A 26260-nucleotide genomic window follows, 5' to 3' on the forward strand; every position below is an offset into this window, starting at 1 on the left:
CCGGCTGCGCGCTCTGCCCGGGGAGGAGGTGCGGTGCCGGGCGCCGGTGGCGCCGGGGCCGGAGGGGAGGCGGGGGTGGCGGGCGGGGGCGGGCGGGGGGAGGACTTCTCCGCGGACGCGGAATTCGAGGCTGAGCCCTGGCCGGAGACGGCGAGCTCACACTTGCTGAACTCCGCCGCTCAGCCCGGAGCGGGCTCCGAGGGCCAGTGTGGGGCCGGGAGCCTGGCTGCGGGAGGCTCCCTCGCCCAGCTTGTGAAACCAGATCCGAGCAGCCGGATGAAAGCCATGGCGTTTTCGGGTGCTGGGGGGAGCCCGGGAGGCTTCCGGACCCCATCCAAAGTTTTTCATGGGGGTGGGGGGGCGCGGAGTGCGGGTCGGGGTGGACTGGCATGGATGAAGTCATTGTCTTAAAACAAACCTTCCCTTTAAAAGTCCAGTCAGGGGCCACACCAGAGAAGCAGGGCATATTTATTAGTGACAGTTTTGCCTTTAGAAACTCTGCTTTGGAAGAGCACGGGCATCACATTCAAGGCAGTAAAGAGGGACTTTGGGGGACAGTTGACAGTGAACCCGCAGCCACTTTCTCGGGACACTCACTTTTGCTCTCTGAGCAACAACAACAACAACAACAACAACAACAACAACAAAAGAGTTTTGTTCTCTGCAAAGTTACTAAGAGCTCTCTGGCAAGGAACGCAACCTTGACAGAGTGCTCGCAGATACTGCACTGAACTCTCACTCAATCCTTAAGAGGAAGAACTTTAATAGATTCTATTCCTTGGCTCAGGACCACGCTAACCTGTTGCTGAATAGAAAATACCTGTCAGAAGGGCGGCCACAGACCTGGAGCCAAGTTATTGGGTTATTTTTACAGTTATGTGACACAGACCCTTGGCCTGCCTGCAAGCCCCAGCATGCCCAGGCACACAGATGTGTTCAGACCGTGTTACTTTCATGGTAATGCCAGGCTAAAGAATTGTTTCCCTTGCCAAATCCATTTGAAAGGAATGCCATTGTTTTGTTTGGTAGAGCATATGGCCAGTAAAGTATGTGCAGGGACTCCCAGCATTACTGTTTAAAAGTTTGCCGCAGCAGTATAAACAATTAAGGCAACACTCAGAATTTCCAATCCTGAAAACCTGTTGACTCAGATGTTCTGTTTTCAAGAAAACCATGCCAGACCTGGGCATCCTTTTGGGGGAGCAGATAGATAGCCTGCTGGCTTCCTGGCTCCCCTCATAGGAGAAGCCCTGATGTCCTACAAGCTTCCCCGCAGGACACTGTCTTTCTCTCCCTCACCAGAAGCTTCTTTTAAAAGAAGGTCTTTCTTTCTCAAAGCTCTTTCTCGATGCAGCCCCCAAAGGGCATAATAATTATGACTTTATCTGTTGAAGCTTATTGAAAAAGTCAGGTTGAAGTTTTCAAGTGGCACACTCCGTTTTTCCTCAACCTTTCTTGATGGCAAGGTAGGAAAGAAAGTGCTTACTGACATGAAGCCTAGTGTTGGGTGGGGGTTGGATCCAGTGGTCTAGAGGTCTGTTCCCAGTGCTGACACAAAGGGGCCCTGTCTCTGTTTTTATATACCAATTACCACACATGATGGCTTTAATGGCAGGCCTTACTCAATTGGCTTTACCCGCATCGGATGACTAAGTATACCTATGACTTTGACCACTTTTAATATACACCTGATGCTGGCAATAGTGTGTGACTTAGCTGACTTGTCTAGCAAATCACAAAATTGAGAGATTTTGCAGTGAAAGAATTTGACCTTTTACATTCTTTCTTACTTATGGCCTTCATCTCAGTGCCGGTCTTTTTCTTATTTATTTGAAATCTCGTCTTTTTTTTTTTTTTTTTTTTTAATTTTTCAGTTGTGTGTTTAGTTGAAAAGAAATTGAGTTACTTTTTAAAAAGGTGATTCATTTGACTCACACGTTGACTCCAGTTTAAGGTTTGTAATGGAAAACTCCTCCTGGTTGAGTTTACAGCTTGAGTTTGGGTCAGCTGCTGGAGTCACAGAAAAGGTTTATTACACTTAACTTATTTTTCTCATCTGAGAAGTTTCACACTTCAACTTCAAGTTGATTTACTATGATTTCATGGAATTAATGATGGCTATGTGGACAGTGCACTCTCCAAGTAGAGTACCATATGAGCATTTTGTTGCTGAATTTGCTAACCAGGAAAGAGCTTCATCATCTGAATATACAAAAATGTCTTCTTGCTTTTGGAATAGTTCAACCTTAATAATATCCAAGCTATGTCAGACTGTAAGAATTTGGAGAATAGCAAAGTATTCATTTTTCTTTCTCTTTTAAACTATTGGGTAGCGGAGAATCCAGGCCAATAAGTGTCCCCTATGCCATGATACGACACATACCCACTGATGGATCTTTCAATCTTAAGATTCCCCAACTGGGGGGATTTCTGTTTAATTTTTGTTCTTGGCCCTTCTTGATGGTTGAATGAGGCTATGATGTGGCCCAGCAGCTGAGCGACTACAAAAAGCTCAAGCATCTAGAACTCTTGGAATGGAGTTTGTCCCATTGGGTTCAGGTGGAAAGAGCCCCATCTTTGTAAAGCTGATCAGAGTTGCTACTAACTAAGTGGTGAGAAATTGCTCTCAGGCTCTCTGACATTTATCCCAGCAAATAAAAATTATTTTTTTTAATGCATGTCACCCAAGATTGCTCACCAAAATGATTACATTCTTTGGATGGCTGGCACAGAATCCTCTGTGTTTCCCTTACGTCCGTAAAGGAAGAAAAAGAAGGGATGGGTAGAGTCAAGTCAGCTCTCTCTAGAATTGTCAGCGAAGCTGAAATCAGTGGCCTTCTTGACTCCTATATCTTATTTGATCTTCTTGTGATCCTTGACAATATCTGGTCAGCCTATCACTGAGTCTCCATATGCTACCAGATTTGCATACTGGTTGTGGTAATCAACTTAGAAATTGATAGCACTTGTTGGAGAAAAGACAGAGAAAGACAAATGAGACACCAAGAAATGGAAAATGCTCACTAAGCCCAGGTGTTGTTGAAAGTAACCCTTAAATCTCCCTTCTTGGAGGATTCCAGTTACAGAAGATTTGAATTAGAAATAGACACTTCCCAAACAGGCATCTAAGAAGGCTTGCTCAGATGACTCTTTTCCCTCAGCCCAAGAAAGCCATCTCAAGGTGGAGTTGACTCCCACCAATCCATGCCAATCTAAAGAACTTTCCTGTGAATTATCTGTCACTGAAGGGTGCCTTTAGGGATTACATGCTTTCTTCTCCCAATAATGGGCAATGATTGGCCACAAGAGGGCGCATTCCAAAGACTTTTGCTCCTTCCCATTTAATCTAGGGAAAGGCAATTTCACCTCCTGGAAGCCCCATTCTGCAGCGCCCAAATCTTGGTGATTGTCAGTTGCCCCCTGCTTCCTTTCCTCCAGAAAAAAGTTAGGATTTTATGGGATGGGAGAAACATGACTACCTGTGATACAGTAAATGAGAAGAAAAGAAATGAGAATTCTAGTGATACATGTGAACATTCCTGAGCTCTATGGAACACAGGGAAATGATACATTTCAGAAGCAGAGCATGGAGAAATGTGACCATGAATCATCAGCAATACTGATCTGCTCACACATCTCTCCCTAAGACGGCTGGCGGCCTGGGCTTTTACAAAAACGCCTTCCAGCTCCCCTCATTTCATTGCCTAGTTTGCCTGTCTTATCAACGCTTTTCACCAGCAACAAATGACAAGTGACTTCCAAGAGGGAGCAAAGGGCTGTTTGCTGAATGCCTTGTGAAAAATTGGGTACAGCGTTGAGGGATGCGTTTGTTTCTGAAGTGAGAGTGTGCAGCGAGATGGTGGGGGAAAGACCAGAAGCAGGATGCCTCATGGTTTTGGGCCTGTGACGTAGGTGGATCGGAGTGGGGGTGGGGAACTGTCAGAGGGCAGAAAGTCGGCTTTTCTACTTGGAGAACTGGGAGTAATACCTTCCTTCCCAGGCACTTTTTGTGAAAACGTATTATTTGTCTTGGCCCCTCTTCTGCTAAACTGTACTTGACCATGAGCTGTGGATCAGAATTCCTCATACTCGACTGGTTCCTAAATCAAAAACCCAAAGTGTAAAAGTTCGCAGGAACTTTGGAAGAGGTCTCTGAAATTTCTGTGGGTTGAATCTTAAGAATTTTTTTCCACTTCTTTTAGGAACCAAAAGCCCCTCTCTCTCTCTATTTCATCACTATTTGAATGGGAGACACAGGAATGTGGCTGAGCATTTACAATTCAATAGCACATCGTAAGAAAAAAATATTAAGGCTGAAAAAAAAAATCAATCCAGATAATTTATGACCAAACCTGTAGTTCTGCTACAGGTAAGACCCTCTGCAGCAGGTTAAGGGAGGCATAACCTTTAAGACCCCACTTGCCACCATCTGCAGAAACTTCTGGAAACAGCCCAAATGTAAAGTTAGTGCTTCAGAAAACACACATGCTGTAACCAGTAGCTCTGTCTGCTCATACCAGTGACTATAACATATCTAGGCACAGTGAAACCTGGGTGAAGAATGGAAAATTAAAGTAACAGCAGTATTTTACAAGGAGGTTTCCGCCACTGCGCGCCCCCCCCCCCCATGACCAGTTTAAATCTATAAACAAGATTTTCCACATTCACATTTGAGACATAATTATTACCCATAGGTACAAGAGAGCATACTCTGGGCAGGACCCTGGTGAAGAAAACATAGCAGAACACAAATGAAACACTGTGTGTGTGTGTGTGTGTGTGTGTGTGTGTGTGTGTGTGTGTTGCTTGTATTGTTTATTTCATGAGAAATGTTCATCCGCCCACGGATCTGAGGTGCAGGGCTTGAGGGGGAGCAGAATTTTGAGTCCTGGTGAGGGGGAGGGGAACAACAAGGGGTTAGGCTGCTTAACCCGTGGCAGGCCTGCGTTCGTGGTTGAGTTATTAAAATCATTTGAAAAATCCTGAAAGCAAAGGAAAAGGTGTTTCAAGTGTTCTAACTTCTAGCTTCTGGTCTTTCCTCGGTCCAATCCCTCCTTCCCTGGCAACATTTCGGCAACATTTCAAAGGTCTTCCCTGTAAGGTGCGATTTTTCAGCCTCCTACTCATTTTTATGCACCTTTCTCTCTCCCTTTGGAATGTGTCCCCCGAGCTCATAGAGGTTTAAGTGATGAAATATTATCACCCACATGGGTTTGCGTGGGACTTTCTTAGTGAATTACTCAGGCAGAGCAGGCTGTGATACAAGCCTTGCTCACGAGCCTCGGGAGGGAAAAAATAGCACAGAGGATGAAAAGAATATTATCAGAGAGTAGGTAATGAAAGGTTAGCAAAGCCACCAGCTCTATCTAGTTAGATAGGTAATAACGCAGGAACCCAGAGCGCACCTGTATAAGCTAATGCTGTACCTGCTCCCAAGCATTGTGGGAAGGCTTCCATTTCAAGATTTGATGCCGGAGATATTTAAGCCAAACCTGAAACTGATTAGTAATTGATCCTAAACACCTCAGCCTCAGGCAACCTCTTTCCATTTCTTTCAAATTGTTATGCATAGAGATTTGAAGATTGGAGCATCCTAAAAGCATCACTGCAGAATAACAATCTGTCTTAGGTAAAATACAGATAAAGGGAATATAATCAAGTGACTAGTTATATTTTTCATACCTAAGAAATTTGAGGGTTGTAATATCTCTCTGAAAGCTACAGCCCTGATAAATATTAATCATCTCAGCTTCTAGCTGTCTCATTCTCTCCACCCCCTTCTGCAATGAAAGCTAAATGTAAAAGAAAAAAAATATTGCACTGCTTAATAAGTCAAATACAATAGAACTTTTAAAATGTACCTGCATATAAGGTAGACATTAGGAAGACTTGCATCTCTCTCTCTTCCCCCTGTTCTCCTGAGCATTATGGCAACAGCATTTTCATGCAATTGGATCTGTTTTATTTTTTTTCCCTGATAAAATATCATGCAATATACAAATAGCAGTTCCAGAAATGGACACCAGGAGAAGGAGGCGACAAGCATGTCAATTAGTAGGGGGAAAATCCAAATGTCAGAAATATGGGGGAGAGATACAGCACGCAGGCAATGGAGGCAAATACAGGGAACAGAGCCTTTCAGCTCAGATAATTAAACCAACGCATAAATCAGTACTGTGCCTCTCCACAGTACGAAGGCGATGCCATGCAGTTAATTATCAGCCAGGACCAGGTTGAAAGTCATTTTATGATGCCTCTCTGATCCTAATATAACAGCACCTGACAGATTGAGCCCCCTCTAATGAGTACTCTCTTTGTATGATCCTCTCTCAGGAACACTAAATCATTTGCTTCCAAGTACAGCTGCCTGTGAAGAAGGGGAGGGGCTATATCCTGCGTTAGAAACCTGCTCCTGTGAACTGAGGGGCTCTCCTCTAGGCTGTTACTGGAAGCCAGTGACCTACAAAGGCAATTTGCATGTGCTGTCAAGGCTCCAATCAAGTGGGTCAGTGAGGCCACCTCAGCCCCCACCCCCCACCCCCAGCATCCATGGACTTCTCTGGCCTCTGTTCATAGGAAGTCTGATGTGTACTGGTCCGCACTGCATCCGGACCCCCTTGTTACCCGAGGACCGGCTACTTTTGCCCCAGCCCCTCCTGTCAAGCCCAGGTGAAAGCCCAGCGGAGCCTGTGGGAATGAGTTACCTGAACCCCAGAGAGCTTTCCCATCCCGAGGACGAGTCAGATTCTCCAGTTTCACACTCTTTCCTAGAAAAACAAAACACAACCTTGTGCCCTCTGGCTTCTCTAATTTAGCAGCTACTATCTCTCGGTCTTTAGGGTGGCACCCTGCACAGTTTAAGGTTTCAGAAGCTGGCCTGCGTGGAGGCAGACGGGAGAACAGCAGTAGCTTGTTACTATTCTCTGCGGGGCAGGGTGGTGGTGCCCACGCTGGAGGGAGCCTGCACCCTCCTTCAGGCCGGCTCTCAGAGGCTTGGGTGGCTTTCGGAAGGACCCTACCACTTCAAATCTGCTGCCGATTGTCTTTTTATATTTAAATCATTTAGCTCTCCTTCCTAGAATCTTCCCTTTCGCTTTCTTAAAACAAAACAAACAGCAACAGAAAAACCCACCAGTTTTTAGCAGAGGGGCGTTCTGCATTCACGTTTTGAAAAGAAATGCTCCCTAAAAAAAGACAGTCCCCCCTTCTTCCAAATGCTCTCCGCTCTGGTGATCTAATCGTAAACCCAGCCTTATTATTCATTTTAACTCCTGCCAGAGACCTAAGGCTGGAGGCAAAGGGAGCCCCCTGCACCCCCCGCAGCCCCCATTGTGGCCAGGGTCCTAGCAACTTTATACCAAGATGCCAGAGAATCTTTTGTATACATATGTAGCCTTTCCTGGCCCTGTCCTCAGTGAATTTACCACTATCAGAATCGCAGTGTGCGGAGTGTGTTAAATTAAGAACAGAATCTACAGTGTGCAATGCACAGAAAAGCCTGCCTTCTGCTGCAGAGAACTTGAATCAGTGCCGAAAATTTATAGTACCGTAAACATCTCAGGGCTGAGAGTGATAAGTATGGCTGGATTTCCGTTAGCTATAGAAATCCAGGCAGGGAGACCCTCCTAGGGAGTTGTGAATTCTAAGATGAACTTCTCCTAACATTGTTCTCAGATCTGTGTACAAGATGGGTGTACATGGGACTGTTATAAGCAGGTACATGCAGGAGGCGGCCGTGAAAAGAGGGCATGTTTCATACACCACCAAGTGCTAAAAGTGGAACTGAGGGAAGGTGGTTCATCAACCAGAGAATTCCAGTCTGGACACCTGCTCCTTCCAGTAACAGTAAATGTTGTTACATGTACAGACATACAGGTGCTTATGGAAAGAGAAGGGAATAGTGTAAACTAGGCAAGAACCGAATGGTCTCTAAATCCAGTTGCCTTGCCACTGTGGGGATTGCCTCTCTGTTACTAGCAGTTGCTGTAATTGGGGCTCATTAAGCTGCATTCAGAAGAGAAGGAGGCAAAAATGGGGCACATGGCAGTTGGGGGTGTGTCTCCTAATCTAATATAACTCAATGCAAAAGATGCCTCCATCTGTTAATAGAGAATCAAGTAATTGCTTACTTCCTGGTACATGCTGGACCATGACAGTGAAGAAGACGGATAGAATCTCAGACCTGGGGCATCCTAAATGAGACTGGTAGGAGGGTCAGGGAGGTGGTGTGGTCTCATCTGAAAACCAAAACCTTATCAAGGGCAGCCACTGAGTGTGATGTGTTGGGAGCAGGAGGATTCTAGAGGAGAGTCACACCGCCTGGAGGTGAGAGAGAGCATAGGATGCTTCTGACTTCAAACATTGCGTGACTACACCTTAGAGGACGGAGTGCTGGGAGAGAGCTGGGGTTGAGGTAGAGCCCAGAGGCCTGCGTCATTTCTGTTTTATACCTGCTCGATGTTGAAATGATTGGAAAGGGGCCTGGCTCCGTGCTGGAGAGACAGATGCAAGAAAAGGCTGTTGTGGTGGCCCAGTAAAGAAATGAGGGAAGAGTGGGGTGGGTTGTGGTGAGGGAGGAGGAGCCTGGCTCGGTGTGCACTTCCATGAGGGGGGAGTGTTTGTGTATTTATGTGGGAACAGCACTGCTTCCATGGCTTGCTAGAGCTCACAATGTGCTTTCATCTGCGTGATCCCATTTGATCCTTCCAAACCTGAGGCATGACGGGTCGAATGTCATTATGCCATTCCCATTTTATAGAAGATGAAACTGAGATTAAACAGCTAGTGAACAGACACAGACCTTCCAGGAATCTGGACACTGACTGAGATCTGGGCTCCCTTCTTTCTAGAGCAAAAGCTGACAAACTTTCTCTGGAAAGGGCCAGAGAGCAGAGATTTTAAGCTTTTGGGGCCAGTCTGTGTTGTGGCTGGTGACCTAGTGCAAAAGCGGCCCAAGACAGCCTATAAAGAAATGTGTGTTGCTGTGGTCCTGCTAAACTTTATTACAGGCACTGAAGTGTCAATTTCATATAATTTTCACATGTCACCAAAACACTATTTTTCTTCAACCATTTAAAAATGTCAAAAGTGGTCTTACAGCCGGTGGGCCATAATTCTCTGACCCCTGTTGGAGACAGCCTGTGGCAGAGGCCTGAAATTAGTGACTGGTGACCAACATCACAACTAACAGCCTGTCCCCGCTCTCTCTTATGCTGTGTTTCGTCTGCAGGCACAGCCAGGAAAACGCTGCACTTTGAGATTTCCAAAGAAGGCAGTGACCTGTCGGTGGTGGAGCGTGCAGAAGTCTGGCTCTTCCTCAAAGTCCCCAAGGCCAACAGGACCAGGACCAAAGTCACCATACAGCTCTTGCAGAAGCAACCCCAGGGCGGCGTGGACGCAGGGGAGGAGGCGGAGGAAGTGGGCTTAATGGAGGAGAGGAACGAAGTATTGATATCGGAAAAGGTGGTCGACGCGCGGAAGAGCACCTGGCACATCTTCCCGGTCTCCAGCAGCATTCAGCGGTTGCTGGACCAGGGAAAGAGCTCCCTGGACGTTCGGATTGCCTGTGAGCAGTGCCACGAGACGGGCGCCAGCCTGGTGCTCCTGGGCAAGAAGAAGAAGAAGGAAGACGAGGGGGAAGGGAAGAGGAAGGACGGAGGAGATGGAGGGGCAGGGGCAGATGAGGACAAGGAGCAGTCCCACAGACCTTTCCTCATGCTGCAGGCCCGCCAGTCTGAAGACCACCCTCATCGGCGGCGGAGGCGGGGCTTGGAGTGTGACGGCAAGGTCAACATCTGTTGTAAGAAACAGTTCTTTGTTAGTTTCAAGGACATTGGCTGGAATGACTGGATCATCGCTCCCTCCGGCTATCACGCCAACTACTGCGAGGGTGAGTGCCCGAGCCACATAGCAGGCACCTCCGGGTCCTCGCTTTCCTTTCACTCGACCGTCATCAACCACTACCGCATGCGGGGCCACAGCCCCTTCGCCAACCTCAAGTCGTGCTGTGTGCCCACCAAGCTGAGACCCATGTCCATGCTGTACTATGATGATGGGCAGAACATCATCAAAAAGGACATTCAGAACATGATAGTGGAGGAGTGTGGGTGCTCATAGAGCGCCCAGCCCAGGGGGGACGGGAGCCAGAGTTGTCCAGAGAAGACTGGCAACGTGAAGAAATGTTTAAGGTTTCGGTGTTAAACAAGCAGAAAAAAATATATAGAAATTAAAAAAAAACTAAAAACAAAATCTGAAACAGATGAAGGAAGATGTGGAAAAATTCCTTAGCCAGGGCTCAGAGATGAAGCAACGAACAAGATGAGAATTGGGAGGGAAAGGGAGAAAGGCGTGCCCTTCATTTCTTCTGATATCTATCAAAGTGATGACATCCGTTGCTTGCACGGGAGTATCATCCCCTCCTTTTCAGTCCCCCTTCAGTGTGAGCCTCGAAGTCAACTTGTCTGGTCTGCAGCGATGCCGGCTAGCACAACCCAAATAGCATCTAGAAAGCCATGAGTTTGAAAGAGCCAGATACAGGCACTTACCCATCCAGTTACCCAGGTTGTAAGGTATGTCTGTGTGACCCTCTCTCTGTGTATATCAGCCCGTGCACACATGCACACAGACACACACACCACAGACACACACACACACACACACACACACACACATACACACACACACACACACACACACAGACGCATTTCCACACGGCCCGTGCACACACACGTACTGGTAAGAGAACGATAGTGTGCAGGTGGTACACTTCCTTTTCTGCACCAGTTTTGCAACAAAGCAAAACAAAACAAAACCAACCTAAAAAAAAAATTGAGAACATGAATGGGAAGAGAGAAAAATCAAGGAACAAAGAATACCAAGTTACATTTCGTTAAGGTGCTTATGATCTTAGAACTATGCAACCTAATAGGTTTGAAACTGTTTACCTGAGAGAGAACAAAAAGAGAGACTTTTTTGTATTGGAAGTAACCTGATTAATTTTTATTTTCTTCAAGGAGAGATACTTGAAAGGAATATGTTTGTCCATCTGTTGGATCCAAACATTTCTATATTTTGTAAATGTTGTTTTTTTTTTATCGTTTACTATTTGCACTACAATGGTGTTTGACCTGTCTAATCCCTTATTTAACAAGTATTTTCTGTGGGTGGGGGTGGGGGGGTTCAGAGCTGCACTTAATGTGAGCTATAAAAGAACTGCTACAGCACACAAAATAGCTATTTTTATTATTATAATTATAATTATTATGATTATTTTGTACCTTAAAAAATAGACACATACACCAAAGACATTTGTGTGAGCCTTTAAACAGTCTGTCTGTGGTTGGTATCATTCACCATCAGTGAGTCAGGGGTTGGGATTCAAGGTGGAGTAGGGTGGATTGTGTTCAGGCTTCAAAGACCTGAGAAGTTTGGGTTTTGACTCCCTTGACATCCATGAAACAGGACATTTCATACTGGATGTACAGTAGTTGTACACTGTCGGAGATCAAGTTCAATCGGATTCATGGAACACTACATGCTTGTATGTGTATATATACATTGCTTGTACATATGCGTACCTGTGTGTATATATACATGTATTGCATCATTCCACATACACATTTTAAGGACTTCAGGCTGTCATTTTTTTAATGTTCTTAAAGCAATGAATGTTTGTGTGCAAAACACAGTATTTTTAAGAAGGATAGGCTATAGTTTTTGCTTTTACTCTGAACTAGGTGGGCACATTTCAAAAATTTGGATGGGAAGAAGCCTGGAAATGCCAGTGAATATTCTGCAAGACCCTCTTTCAATGTGCAGGGACTCAGTTCCCTCCTCTTTCTTGTCCCCCACCTCCATCCCACCAGGGAAAACAGGAAACTCATGTTCTTCAAGGTTCTAGACTGATCTGAATTTTTGTTGTTGTTGGTAACTTATATTTATTATATCTATTGGAATCAATCTTAAATCAGAAAATTTTTTCAGAAAGCAAAAATTAATCTTTAGACCTTTGGGTAATTTTTTTTTTTTTTTTTTGATGATTAAGGCCTGCTTGTGAGAAATTTTACTTGCTGGGTAAATAAAGTTGTTGTCACTAGTTAAAAGCTAAATAACTTGAGGGAAGGTCTTAAGAGTTTGAGAGTAAAAAAAGAGAACTACAGAGGTGGTAGCAATGGTAAAAATCCCTAATATTTTATTTAATTTACAGCCAAAACTCTTCATACATAAGTTTGTATGTATTGACTCAGATGCAAAAAAGAAAAAAAAACATTGTGTTTTATAAATATCAAAGTACATGCTTAAAGCTAAATTTCTACTAATTTATTCCACAGTATTTAGCTTGCCTAGGATAGCTCATAAGTTATTCATTTATATGCTTTTAAAAATACAGAGCCTTATTTTTATTGACTTGTTTGAAGTTTGCAAAAGTTGAAAAAAACTAATAATTTGGAAAAATTGCATTCATTTGTATTTTGTAAAATACTGAACCCTTCAGCCCTATATCTATTCATAGATTAAAAAAATTAATTGTAGGAATATAAAATAGTGAGAAATCAAACGTTACAAAAGGTGACTTAGCTCTTCTTGAGATATATACTAAATCAGTATATTATATAACACTAGGCTGTATGTAAGCAAATGATTTTAATGTTATTACTGGGCAAATATACTTACATCTTGAGGTCCACCTTTTCTTACATAGAAATATAACATGTTCTACATGGGAGTGGACTCTAATTAAGTGGAAGAGGAAGAGCATGCACATTTGGTACTTTCTTCCTCACTCTTAACCACTGACCAGGAAATCGTGCAGGTGGGGAAGGTGGGCATGGTGAGGAAAGGTTCAAAGAGAAGGCCATGGCAATGTTCAACTTGACCAATCTGCAGGAAAAACTTAGAGGGCCTTTTGAACGGCCTCTTAATCGTTACTGGAACTATTAGCGGAACCCATGAAAATAAGTGTGGGGAACCAAGCCCTAGTTCACTGTGCGCTAGCAGAGATGGCCAGGGTGATGGGAAAAACAAGATGCTCGAAAGACAGCTGCTACCTGTTTGTGGCTCCCATTCATCTCAAGTGTGTGCACCATCTTTTTAAGCCCTTTGAAAGGGCGCTTGATGTATTGGGGGTAAGATGGAGTTTGACTAGTGGCCACAGTAATTAGAAGCAGAGCAAAATGAAATTTCACTTGACAATATTTTAATGGGATGACTTAATTGAAACTAAATGATCAGGTTATCAAATATCTATAAACTATAACCTTATTTCATTAAATTTATACGGCCTTGAAATAGAATTATAAATCACTACTGTCTTCAATAATCTTGGAAGATATGCAGGCTTGTGAACAACCCCACTTTTCATTTAGCAACATGAGGCCAAAAGAAAAAAACTTTTAAATTCTACCATATTGGGTTCTTTATAGTATGCTTTCCTTAAAACAGGGTGTCTCTCTCTGATCTTAGCATCTCTCTACTCTTTCTCTAGAGTTAATCTCAAAGCTCTTAAAAATCTACTCATACCAGTCTTAAAAGCTCTGAAAAGCATTCATCCCCAACTAGCTTTTAAGAATGATAAATATTTTGTAGTTTGGACTCATTTCTCCCTTCTTCCCTCCCTCCCTTCCTTCCTTTTTTTTTTCTTCCTTACTTTCTTTTTCTCCCTTCCTTCCTTCCTCCCTCCTTCTTTCCTTCCTTCCTTCCTTCCTTCCTTCCTTCCTTCCTTCCTTCCTTCCTTCCTTCCTTCCTTCCTGTCTTTCTGTCTTTCTGTCTTTCTTGTCTTTCTTTCACTTTTTATTTTTTTCAAAAAAAGCACAGCAAATTCCAGCACACCGAGTTGGGGTTTTCTTGCCCTGGAAGACCAATCAATTTCATAGATATTTAAGATTGATTCCACACTTTGTTTTCCAGGAGAATGCCTGTATTCTCCTCTAAGGAAGAGCAAATAAATTTTTTTTCACCCCCGTGGGATTGGACTTCAAGAAGTGAGTCTAAAAAATAGAGAACATGAATGCCCCAGTTGTATTACGCTTATATTCAAATTATTATGTTCACTTGAAAAAATGATTTCCCGGGGGCCTTTGGGCAACTTCCCTTTTCACTGTAGAGAAAAACTTAGTCACCCTGAAAACCTACACAATAAACGAAACTTGTAGATGTGGGCAGGAGGTTTGGGGGTGGACATTGTGTGTGTTTAAATTAAACCCTTTATCACTGAATGTTGTTGTATGGATCAGAGCAGATGAATGCTCAGAAGCTGTTCACATCTTCAAGAGCAGAAGCAAACCACATGTCTCAGCTCTATTATTTATTTTTTATGCATAAAGTGAATCATTTCTTCTGTATTAATTTCCCATGGGTTTTACCCTCTATTTAAATGCTTTGAAAAACAGTGCATTGACAATGGGTTGATATTTTTCTTTAAAAGAAAAATATAATTATGAAAGCCAAGATAATCTGAAGCCTGTTTTATTTTAAAACTGTTTATGTTCTGTGGTTGATGTTGTTTGTTTGTTTGTTTTTGTTTTTTATTTTTATTTTATTATTTTTTTTGGCATACTACATGCAGTTCTTTAACCAATGTCTGTTTGGCTAATGTAATTAAAGTTGTTAATTTATATGAGTGCATTTCAACTATGTCAATGGTTTCTTAATATTTATTGTGTAGAAGTACTGGTAATTTTTTTATTTACAATATGTTTAAAGAGATAACAGTTTGATATGTTTTCATGTGTTTATAGCGGAAGTTATTTATTTCTATGGCATTCCAGCGGATATTTTGGTGTTTGCGAGGCATGCAGTCAATATTTTGTACAGTTAGTGGACAGTATTCAGCAGCGCCTGATAGCTTCTTTGGCCTTATGTTAAATAAAAAACCTGTTTGGGATTTATTTTTTATTTTTATTTTATGTCTTATTGGTTTTCCAAGATCAACTTTGCACACATACTGCTACACCCTTCGCTGGGTGATGATTTCATTTCTCCCTTAATTCTTGGGAAGAGTGTAAGACACAGACTGAATGGAAGAGAGAGGGGATCAAAGTTGGAATGGGAGAACTCAGGGAGGGAAAGAATAATGATCACTGTGGCAGGGCTTTGTAATAAGCTGCAGATGCTTGGACCAGCAGGGGTTATGTTTTATTCATTTTGTTAATTTCTCAAATTGTAGTGGCAAGTAACATGAAATAAAGCATTCCCCTCTTCCCTCCCTCCCTCCTTCTTCTTTCCTTTTCTCTGTCCCCTCTTTTCCCTCCCTCCTTTTTTATCCCTTTCTTTCTGGCTAGAAAATTGGAATTACATGAGAGCAGAAAACAGCATACCTTAGGAAAGAAAAGAACCTAGACCAACAGGACCAATATGGACTCAAAGAAGTACAGTCAACAGTGAATCAATTGTTTAATCTTTTCTTCTGTAGGTTTCACTGTGGTGTCTGTGCCCATCTAAGAGGTTATATGGAGAAACTAACTCCTGTAAATACCCCCAGTGTTTCCAGGTGAACAAAGCAAGTCCCATGTGCCCATCGGGCAGATGTTATTTTCCCTCCTTTTACAGATGAATCTGAGGCATAAAGTAACATTAGTTGGAACTAGAATTCTCATCCAGGTCTATATTCAAGTCTAAAGTTATTATTTTGCTGCTCCAGACCCCAATATTTGTATGCGTTTCCTTATGTACTGAGAAAAAGAAAAAGGAGGGGTGGGTGTGGGGGTTGGGGCTGAGTGTTGAAGACACTTCTAAATTTTTACCATACTTTATATTCAGCAGTTTACTTATCTCCAAGTGAAATGCTAGGTTCTTGTAAACCCTTTTTATTTGTTTTAGGTAGAAAAGTTACAGTTTTCTAAAATTAAAAAATAAGAGTTGTTAGAGTTTTGCTTTATATATACAAATATGTCTTAATTTTTTATTCTTATATTATGCTCAATGAAACCTTTTACCCAAAGTGTGTTTCTTTATGGGCACAGTGATATTTGTGTGTGCGCGTGCGTGGGTACACACAGGAGCACGTGTACCAGCCTTCATTTCCTGTCAAGTTTAATGATGAATGCATATTAGTAACTAAGTAAAAACCCCAGTAAATTACAAATGAGTAACAGTATTATGAAATGTATATAGAGATTATCATAATTAAGGCAAAAATAACAGAAAGAAAGCAAAAGTCAGGTGTAGAAAAACATATGCATATGCATATATATATTACACATCTAATATATATGATGAAGATACCTATATATGGGGCACAGAAAGAGAGAGAACGTGTAATCATTCAAAAGAAACTGCCAAATCCATTTCATTTAGAAGTTTGATGCTTTCTCAGCAAACAGTTGAGTTGTCTGAGGAGGTATCCAGTGCAAGAGCAGAGAGCACTGCATTAATTTCCTCTTGCATTAAATAATGGCGTAAGCTCCTTTGAAAGAATTCTGGTGTTTCTGTGTTGAATCCAATTTTAAATCTTCTCTTTGGTCCATGAAAAGGCAGGATTCATTAGAAATTCTCCATTACACCCTTTCAGGCTTTCTTGAATTGTCATGTAATTAACAGCCAGAAAAAAAGGGAGGGGAAGGCAAATTGTTTATCCACAAGCAAAAAAATCCCCCCAAAACAAAAAAGCCCCAAAACCCAAAAAACCCACAGAGCTGTTTCAAGACTTTTTAGACATTGACAACTGCCCCCCTTGCCTCTGTGCACTCTGGGAAGAGCCTGAAACCCTAGGGGTCCAGCAGGATGTAAGGTCACTAGAGGGACCAGAGAAGTCCTCTTTTCACGGAACACTTGGCAGTTAAATTTGACAGTGGTTTTGAGAAATATTAGGCTAACTGGTTGAATAAAAATGATGAGGAATCTTACTTTTTACAAACTGATTTCTGTTCAGGAAGGAGTCTGAGGGAGTTCAGAGGGAAGGTCTAGTCAGAGTCAGAAAAGGATATTGGAAAAGCCACCCAGGGCAAGAGTTAATGCTCTGCTGTCATTCTTCCTGTCACGGTGGTGGCAGTGCCTGCATCTCTGTCCATGTGGGGACACAGTGTTCTCAGACAAACACTATCACGTGGCAACAAAGGTCCCACCGAATATACACGCCTTTCTTTAATGAAGGTGGCCCAACACAGTGGAGCTCCACAGCCCCAAAGCTTGAAAAGCTGGGTACTCACATGGGATAAAGGCCATCATTATGGGGAAACTCTTCCATTGTGAAAGCAAGAAAGCAAAAAAAAAAAAAAAAAAAGACAAATGCTGCTAATCTATGCCAGAAACAGCAGGCCTGAGGCAGGGGGACGACAAAGCCTTGTGCTTCAAAGTGTTTATTGTGCTAGAACTTCCAAGCGCTGTGAAGACAATCATCAAACTCTCCTAAATGGAACCAGGGAGGCTTCCTGCCATTGATCTCAACAACAAATGTTTGTGTTTCATGGTCAATTTATGTATCCCTCAAAGACTCAAGTAAAATTGTCATTAAATAGGGTATTTTTAAAGATAAAACTAATGTTCCATCTGAGTAATCATATCCTCAACGTGCTCCATTTGCCAACTAGATTAAGTGGTTTGAAGTGGTATTGCAATGATATTTTTAGTAGCTATTATTATTCCCAATGTTATGGGGCTCATAATTCTGAAATCAACTAACACTTGTGTTCTTAAAGTAGTTAGTGTTAGCTAGTCTTCATGAGATCATGGACTTGCCCATGTTGCTGTGAAGTTACTAGTAACAGTTTCAGATTGAATACTTGGAGTAAACAATGATAGCCCCTTTCTTTTGGGCTCGGAATAACAGACTTTGAATTACGTGGAAAACTCTAGATAATTGAGTTGTGTCAACCATTTATTTAGCTACTTTACAAAAGCAGTCTGAACAGAGGACTTAAAAGAGTTTTCTCCAAACTTAACACTGCCTAGTAATACGCCCCATGACTCCTTGAAAGAGGAGTGGATGGCCAATGCTAGTTGGCCTCATCAGTGTCCCAGCGAGCCAAGTGTCAATAGGTGTGGAGGAGCAAGACAAAAGAGCCAATACCTGAGGCCACTCTAGCTCACTGCTGTGACTAGGTTTCTTAGGGTGATGGCGAACAGATTTTACTTTTAGGCTTTAAATGTTTCACAAGACAAAAAGTGCAATCTTAACTTATTTTATATTGAACAACTACCCAATTATGATCCTAACTAGATCCATCATCTGAGGAACTGATTTTCAAAGTAGTCAGTTCAGAATTGGGAGTATATGGATTAGGCACTGGAAGTAAATTCTATGGAAAAGAAATCACTGTAAAACAAAACAAAACACAGCAACTTTCAGATGTCAAAACTGGAGAGAAAATAAGAAAGTAGGTGAAACCCATGGATGACAAGAATGAGGTCAGGTACTTTTCTCCAGATTCAGTGTGACTTATCAAGGTAAACTGATAAATGCATGCATTGGCGTTGAGGAATCAAATTGCTTGAGGTTTTTTGCTTTTTGTTTTGTTTTGCTTTTCTTGAATGAGGAGTAGGTGCCCAGGGGAAGAAAGTAGGGTGGGAAGTCTGTACCCTCCACCTGTCATACTTCAAAGACTTAGGTCTAGACTGGTGGAGAAAGGTGGCTGCAGGCAGAAATGGAAAGAGCCTTAACATCAAGGACCCTGTGGCTCCCAAATAACAAATTGTGATTCTATGCAGGAGAGAAACCATTTTACCTGATCATGTGTTGAAGGTAGCACCATGGCTGCTGCCAAGAATATGGGCCAACGGTTGGGGGAGCCATGAGACACAGGACCTTCACCAGATTTCAGCATTTTTGTGGTGGCCTTTGGAAACAGTAACTGGGACGGATTTCCATTGGAGCTGTGGCACAACCCAAGAGAGGTCTTGTAGGAACAGAAGTTTTTTAGGAACTGACTGGGCAGTTTATTGGCACACGTGAAACACCCTGGTTTCCCAGGCATGACTGGATACAATGTAGGGAGGGCCTATGTGTCCACTAAGTTCCATCTGTGATACTATAGAGATAGATGTGGTTTTAAACTGCATGAATAGGGCTTAGTATCATGACCTTCCTTGTTTTCACATTAGATCTAATATGAAGCCAACTTGGTTTCACATGAGTAGATAATGTACAGCATTAACCCTACTGGAAATTGTGTATTCATGGAGAAACTGAAGATGAGTGGATCATGGAGTGAATGCTAAGCCATTTTGGTCCAGAATATCCCTGAATTTGGTGATGTGGCATTGAACTAGATGTTTTGATTCTGGTTTCATTCTTCTTTAGGGTGAAGTCAATAGTATGTAGTCAGCATGTATCCCTGGGGCACTCTGAGAGTGAACTCATGTCAAAGTGCTTTAGTGACTGAAGAATCAAAATAACAACAAGGATACCCTTCCCATATTCTTTAATCCATAAACACAATTTCCCAGGCCATTAATTTGTTTCTAATATTTTTTAATTCAATTACACATATTTTTACTTACCATTGTACCCAAACCACTCAGTATACCACTGTGAAGTGAGTTTATGATAAAGAAACACAATCTGAATATAGTTTTTAAAGAATGATAGTGACCATGAAATACAAGCTTGGTCAAAGGTGCTTTTTTAAACTCTGAAAGTTACGCCTTCAAAAAGTTTTCGAGTGCAGTTAGTCCCAAAATATCTACACTTTTACCATGTTACTCCAATGTAAAGTCTTTGGAAATACATTTATTGTAGGCTATCACTTTCCAGAGACCCACTGCAGAAAATTCTTCTATTTGAAAAGTTAGAAGGGGGCACCTGGGTGGCTTAGTCAGTTAAGCATTGAACTTCTTTTGGTCCATGAGTTCTAGTCCTACGTCAGGTTCTGTATTGACAGCTCAGAGCCTGGACCCTGCCTTAGATTCTGTGTCTCCCTCTCTCTGCCTCTCCCCCACTCACATTCTCTCTTTCTCTCTCAAAAATAAATAAACATTAAAAAATTTTTCTTTTGAAAAGTTAGAAGGGCTTTCTTGATCCATTGAGAGGGTACATGCTATTAAAACAAGCAAAGCTGAGTTAATAACTGTCAGTTCCGAGTAAAATGCTGGAAGATGTTTCTAATCATCATAGTTAGGCATGTCCTATATCTGGCTTCTGAGTTTTAATTTTCTTTTTTTTTAAGTTTATGAATTGAATAATTAAATTACATTAAACTGGGGTGCCTGGGTGGCTCAGTCTGTCTGTTAAGCATCTGACTCTCAATTTTGGCTCAGATCCTGCTCTCACAGTTTGTGTGTTTGAGCCCTGATCAAACTCTGTGTTGTGAGCATGGAGTCTGCTTGAGATTCTCCCTATTTCTTTCCCTCTCCCCTGCTCACACTTTCTCTGTCTCTCTTAAAATAAATACACTTAGGATAATTAAACTACATTGAAGTTATAGTGAAGAGAATAGCTCTAGGATAGGTAATAAAACTTTAGGTCAGCTACTTCTTGGCATCATGACACTGGAAAATTATTTAAATTCAATAACTATATTTCCTTCACTTCTTTAAATTTATTTATTTTTATTTTTAAAAATGTTTTAGTTTATTTTTGAGAGAGAAAGAGAGAGAGAAAGAGAAAGAGAGAGAGAGTGCAAGTAGGGGAGGGGCAGAGAGAGAGAGGGAGACACAGGCTCTGAAGCAGGCTCCAGGCTCTGAGCTGTCAGCACAGAGCCTGACCCAGGGCTTGAACTCACAACTATGAGATCATGACCTGGGCCAAAGTCGGACACTTAGCCAACCTAACCACCCAGGCGTCCCTCACTTCTTTAAATTTAAGATAAAAATATTATCTACCTGATAAAGCTTTTTGGAAAATTTAAAAAGTGAAAAGACATCTAAATGGCAGAGGTCAACATCTGACATGATGAGTTTACCATTTACCCCTGCTAGAAATATCTAATTATATTTTTATGGCCCCACTCTCCAAGAATTATCAGAAATACTTCCTTCACTTGGACTCTGTCCTATGCATTTTAGGACTCTAGTTCTGATATTGGTGCCACAGGATGTTTTGAGAGTAGATATTATTACCTTCTGTCTATGATATCAATCAGGGAGGGTGCTTGTGTTTGATTCAAAGAGCCTTCTTAAATAATCCTGTTATCACCATCTTTTTCAGCCTAGTCCAGCTCTTGCGGTAACAACTTCTATTAGTTTAATGTATAAATGAAAGAAGCACCTAAGTTCTTTGAATTGATAGAAATGAAGTGTCCCATATGAAGCATTTTTTCATTAGTGAAGAAGAATCTTTTAAACACTGAAAAGGAAATTAATGTATGTTTGACTCTAAAAATTAGAAGTATTACCAAACAGGTTTAAATAATAAAGACATTTGTTTGTCACTTAATGTGGAACCAAGGTTCTAAACACAGTGTAATCATGGCACCAGCTCTATTTCTTAAAAATTCTCTGATCATTCCCCCCATCCATATTTTGGCTTCATCATCAGGCTCATGATCTCTATAAAACCCTTAACAAAACTCTAGGCATTATTCATCTTCATGTGGCTCCAGCATAGACTACTTCCCATGGTTTTCTCTTAAAAACAGTGAAGACCTTTCACAGAGAGAGTAACTCTTTCCTAGTGACTCTCTGGCTTAAGTTGGCACAGGCCAATCTCAAGGACAGGAGACCATAATCAACTAAGACAAATCAGAACCAACTTCCTGAGAAGGGTCATTTCCCTAAATCACATTGCTGCTAGATGCCTGGGATTGTGTAGGGTGACGGGTGGAGAGTTAAATTTTGTAAGTACCAGACTTGTATTTCAATACTCTTGAGGAAATCTTTATACAGTGTCCCCACTTTCCATATTCTTAAATAGACAATGCTGATCATAATTTAGCCCTATACAGAGGTGGGTGATGGGGATACAGAGATTATTATTCAGTGATAATATCAGTAGCTATCATTTAGGTAGGCAGAGCTGTTTGCTCCTAAACTCAATAATTACTTGCATTTTATGGCTGCTCTTCTGAATACCTTGTCTCCTCAATTGTTGTGCCACTAACAACTTGAGTTCTTGTGATGATAGCAACCATCTTCCAACGTTACTTTGCTATGAGAGGAAATAATACAGAAAATCTCTTAATGGATCCCATTGAACTGACTCTGGGATTGATGGATGATTCCTATTTTCTCATAAAATACATTGTCTGATGCCTTCATAATATAATACATATAGCTAGTGGGTTACTCCTTACAATACCTGTACAATTTTGCTCTCAGTGGCTGAGTTGTATGGTTACTAAAGCTTCATTGTGTTTGTTCCCAGATCTGTACATTCCAGTTGTATCTGTGATTGTGTTACATAAAAACTTGAAACATGAGTAAAGCAAAAACAAAAACAACAAACAAATAACAAAAAACCCCAAACTAACAATCAATTGTATTGTTTCTACAGAGCTAAGGAAAACTCAATACAAACATTGGTGTCTAAATTATCCATGAAAGAGATGATTGCAAAAAGAGTGAAAAAAAATTACAAAATAAAAGATTCTATATTCATAAAATTCTGCAAGGTTCTTTAAATTTTCATTCTACTTTAAGGAATCCAAAAAGGGAAATGGTAGAAGATGCATTATTAATGTGATTCATACAGAAAATTATGGCATCTTCCAATCAGCAGATCCACTCTCAAAGAAAGGGCCATGACCCTGTAGGTCAAGCTTGGTGAATGAATGTGAATGAATGTGGCAGAGATAGGATTCTGGAACAGATCTGCCTGAAACCATTGCCTAGCCACTATCCGCTAGCATGGCAGAGGTCCATGGGAAATTGGAGTCAGTTTTCCTCCTTTTTTGTTATACATTTGTGTAGAATATAGGATCTCTGTAATTCTCCTACAGTGACCCCTGCCTGGAAGGAAATTTCAGCTAGGTCAGGGTTGCGTGACAACATAGGACAAAGTACTCGAGGCAGGCTGTATGGAGTTGTATACACATACAGGAAGCCCTAGGGAAGGTAAGAAGTAAATATGAACTCCCAATGAAGGGAAGCAAGGAGGCACCATGTTAGAAAGGCAGAAGGGGTAGGTCATGGGGTAGGAGGATGGTTGCAAAAGGAGAGAAGCCAGGTGGGCACAGGCTTAGAGGCTGGTTTAATTAGCAGGATGGACAGAGGTCTTGATGAACATCACTAGGAGAAAGACCAACCAAGGACTTGTGTGGATTTGAACCCAGTGAGGCCAGGCAGGGCTAAGGATATTGTTAAAATTGAGTCACAAACATATGGCAGGTTTGGTAGATAGTTGGAAGAGTTCCTCTTAACTGGGAGGTGGAAATGAGGTGAGTCTAGCAAGATGGCAGGGATCCCAACAGAGAGAGATTGGAGGAAAGGCTGAGAGCAGCAGAAGGGTAGGGCAGCAGGGTTGCCTGGAGGAGCTACTAAAGGATTATACTTGGTCTTGTGAGCTGGGTATCAGGAGACTGCTTGTTCCATTTTGGTTTTCAAGAACATATCCCTTAAAATATGGTACAAATTGGTTGTGCGCTTCAACTATTAGATGAGCTGGATGGAATGAGATACTCAAGACTTGGTGCAGAGACATATGACATCAGCAGTGCAGAATTTAAGAGAGGATCATTTTTCCTCCCCTGTTCTTAGTCACTAGCCATGCTTCTCTCTGGTGTCTTTAGAGTGAGAGAACAGCCGTTCAGGACAGCTATTCCTTCTGGGGATGGTCCACTTTGGGAGGGCCTGGCAGGGGAGGAAGCAGAGACACACTGTGATGAGGTGTGGAGAAAGAAGAGGAAGAACAGACATTTGCACAAGCCTAAGTGGGAAGCAGAAATGACAGGCTATAAATGGTATATGGACTCCTGAATGTGAGCCTCCTGATGGCAGGATCTCTGTTTTAGAGCCAAGAGAAAGTCTGACACAAAAAGCCCAACAAATACTTAAATGAATGAATGAATGGATTGATGGATGGATGGGTGAACAAATGGCACATGGTATGAATCTGTGCAATATAAAGTTGAATGTGTGGGTCTGCATTCAAGAGGAAGGGTTTGGTCCAGCATAGATGTGGGAGTGATTAATCAATGGTTTGGACACATATCCAAAGTGAGACTGAAAGATGAGGGGATGTAGAGCAGCATAAAAATTCAAGAGTGAGCAGAAAAAGAAAGCACGTAGAGCAGAAGGATGTGTCTGCAGGAATGGTAAGAATGCTAGGAAAGAATGCAGAGAAATCTTGCATAGAATGAGGGAGTGCTCCAAAGAAACAAATGCCACAAAAATAAAAAGCCCAAGGAAGATATTGACTGAAAAGTATCTGTTGAATTTAGCAACAAGGAGGTCATCTGTAAGTTTTGGGAGAGCCATTTTATTGGAGCAGTGAAGGCAGAAATCAGATACTCTGATTTAAGAAATGAAGTTTCTGATTTTCAATGAAAAATAAAAAGCTTCTATATCAATTTCTGAACAGTCGACATCTTTACTATGGTGGGTCTTCCAATCCATGAATACAATATGTTTCTCTATTTATTTAGATCACCTTTGACTTTTTTCAGGATACAAGTCCTGTGCAGGTTTTGTTAGATTTATACCTAAGTATTTCATTTTCTGAGTGATTATAAATAATTTTCTATTTTTAATTTCATTTTCCACATATTCATTGACACAGCAGTAGGGGTGGCCTTGTTACTGCTGGGCAATGGTGACATCCTCATTCTCTACTAGGCATCCTAGGCCACCATTCCAGCAAGGAGGCAGAGGGGTGCCATCCTTGCCAGGTGGGGCTGGCTGACCAGGATCCTTATGTTGTGTTCTCTGATACCAGGAACCTAGATGGAACTCACTATTGGTGGGTGAAGATGAAGGGTATTGTCAAGGGTATTGAGGCATCTTGGGTGGCTCAGTTGGTTAAGCGTCCAACTTTTGATTTTGGCTCAGGGTTTGAGCCCACATCAGGCTCTCTACTGTCAGAGTGGAGCGCCCTTCAGATTCTGTGTCTCCCTCTCTCTCTGCCTCTCTCCCACTAGCTCTCTCTTTCACTCTCTTTCTCTCTCTCAAAAATAAATAAACATTTAAAAACAGGGTAATGAGGCATCTTATTACAGCCTCATGCAGGTGAAAGCCTAGACTCCCCACTTGGCCTTAGCTAGTGTGGGTTGAGGCCAGGCTACAGTTTTTTCTGTGTTGCTCTCCTGGAAGGAGTAGGGGCTAAAATTAGTTTTCTGACTTGCCAGGCTGCCCTTGTCCTGGGTCTTTTGATTAGGAAGCACAGGCTTTGTTGGACTCTTCTAGCTGTGTCTGTTGCCATTTCCAGGTTGTCAACTTTTTGAGCTCCAAGTCTGAGATCGAGGAGAAAGAGGAAAGCCCAGGGAACTGCCTACCCTATTGTTCCTCTCATCCTGAGGTCCTCATAGATCTATTTGCCTTCTTTTTACCTCTAAGAGCCTTCTTAGGTTTGTTTTATATATAATGTCCAGGCTTTTGGCTCTACTTAGTGGGAGGAATAGAAAAAGATATGCCTATTCCATCTTCCCAGAAGTCAATTCTGCTTCTCAAATGGTGTTTTGTTTTTATTTATAATTTTTTATGACCTTAACATTTTTAAATGTTTATTTATTTTTGAGAGAGACAGAGACAGACCATGAGCGGGGGAGGGGCAGAGAGAGAAGGAGACACATAATCCAAAGCAGGCTCCAGGCTGGGTGAGCTGTCAGCACAGAGCCTGACATGGGGCTTGAACACATGAACCATGAGATCATGACCTGAGCTGAAGTTGGACACTTAACCGACTGAGCCACCCAGGTGCCCTCCAGATGGTGTTTTAAATTCCTGCTGCTATTTCCAAATCTAGATTGCTCAACTAGACCATCCACTGAGCTGTAGGCAGACAACTTTATATTTCTGAATGTTCACCTGAATATCCCACAAGAAACATAAATTCAACATAAATATATGGGCTCCTCCCACTGTTCTTCAATGCCCCTCTTTCTTTTACTCTATCCTGGCTTTCATCACCACATGGCCATCCAAACCAGAAGCCAACCCTCATGCCTTTCTTTCCTTGCCTGCTGACCTTAGCCATCCAAATACTTACCTCATGCCTACCTCTCTTGCCCATTATCTCTGTAGATATTGCTTTGTTCAAGCTCTAGTAACATTTAAAACATATTGTCCCCAAATGAATGATTCATATCAGCTTCTATTCTAATCACAATTCTCTTCCTTGTTTTAGTCTTTTTTAAAATTTTTTATGTCTTTATTTTATTTTGAGAGAGGAGGTAGGGAGGGGCAGAGAGAGAGAGGCAGACACAGAATCTGAAGCAAGCTCCAGGCTCTGAGCTGT

At 41.9% G+C, this 26260-nt stretch overlaps 1 protein-coding gene across 1 annotated transcript in view; it reads left to right on the forward strand.

Moving 5' to 3' along the window:
* The window catches only part of INHBA (inhibin subunit beta A), a 13004-nt gene extending 720 nt beyond the window's left edge, over positions 1-12284 (forward strand). Inside the window, exons 2-3 of the mRNA XM_029918593.1 lie at positions 29-298; positions 9176-12284. Coding sequence (XP_029774453.1) covers positions 29-298; positions 9176-10116 — 1211 coding nt within the window. The 3' untranslated portion in view covers positions 10117-12284. The remainder of the gene's footprint in view (positions 1-28; positions 299-9175) is intronic.
* The last annotated feature ends 13976 nt before the right edge of the window (positions 12285-26260 follow it).

Source organism: Suricata suricatta, chromosome 2 (assembly GCF_006229205.1).
Source record: "Suricata suricatta isolate VVHF042 chromosome 2, meerkat_22Aug2017_6uvM2_HiC, whole genome shotgun sequence".
Lineage (NCBI taxonomy): Eukaryota > Metazoa > Chordata > Mammalia > Carnivora > Herpestidae > Suricata > Suricata suricatta.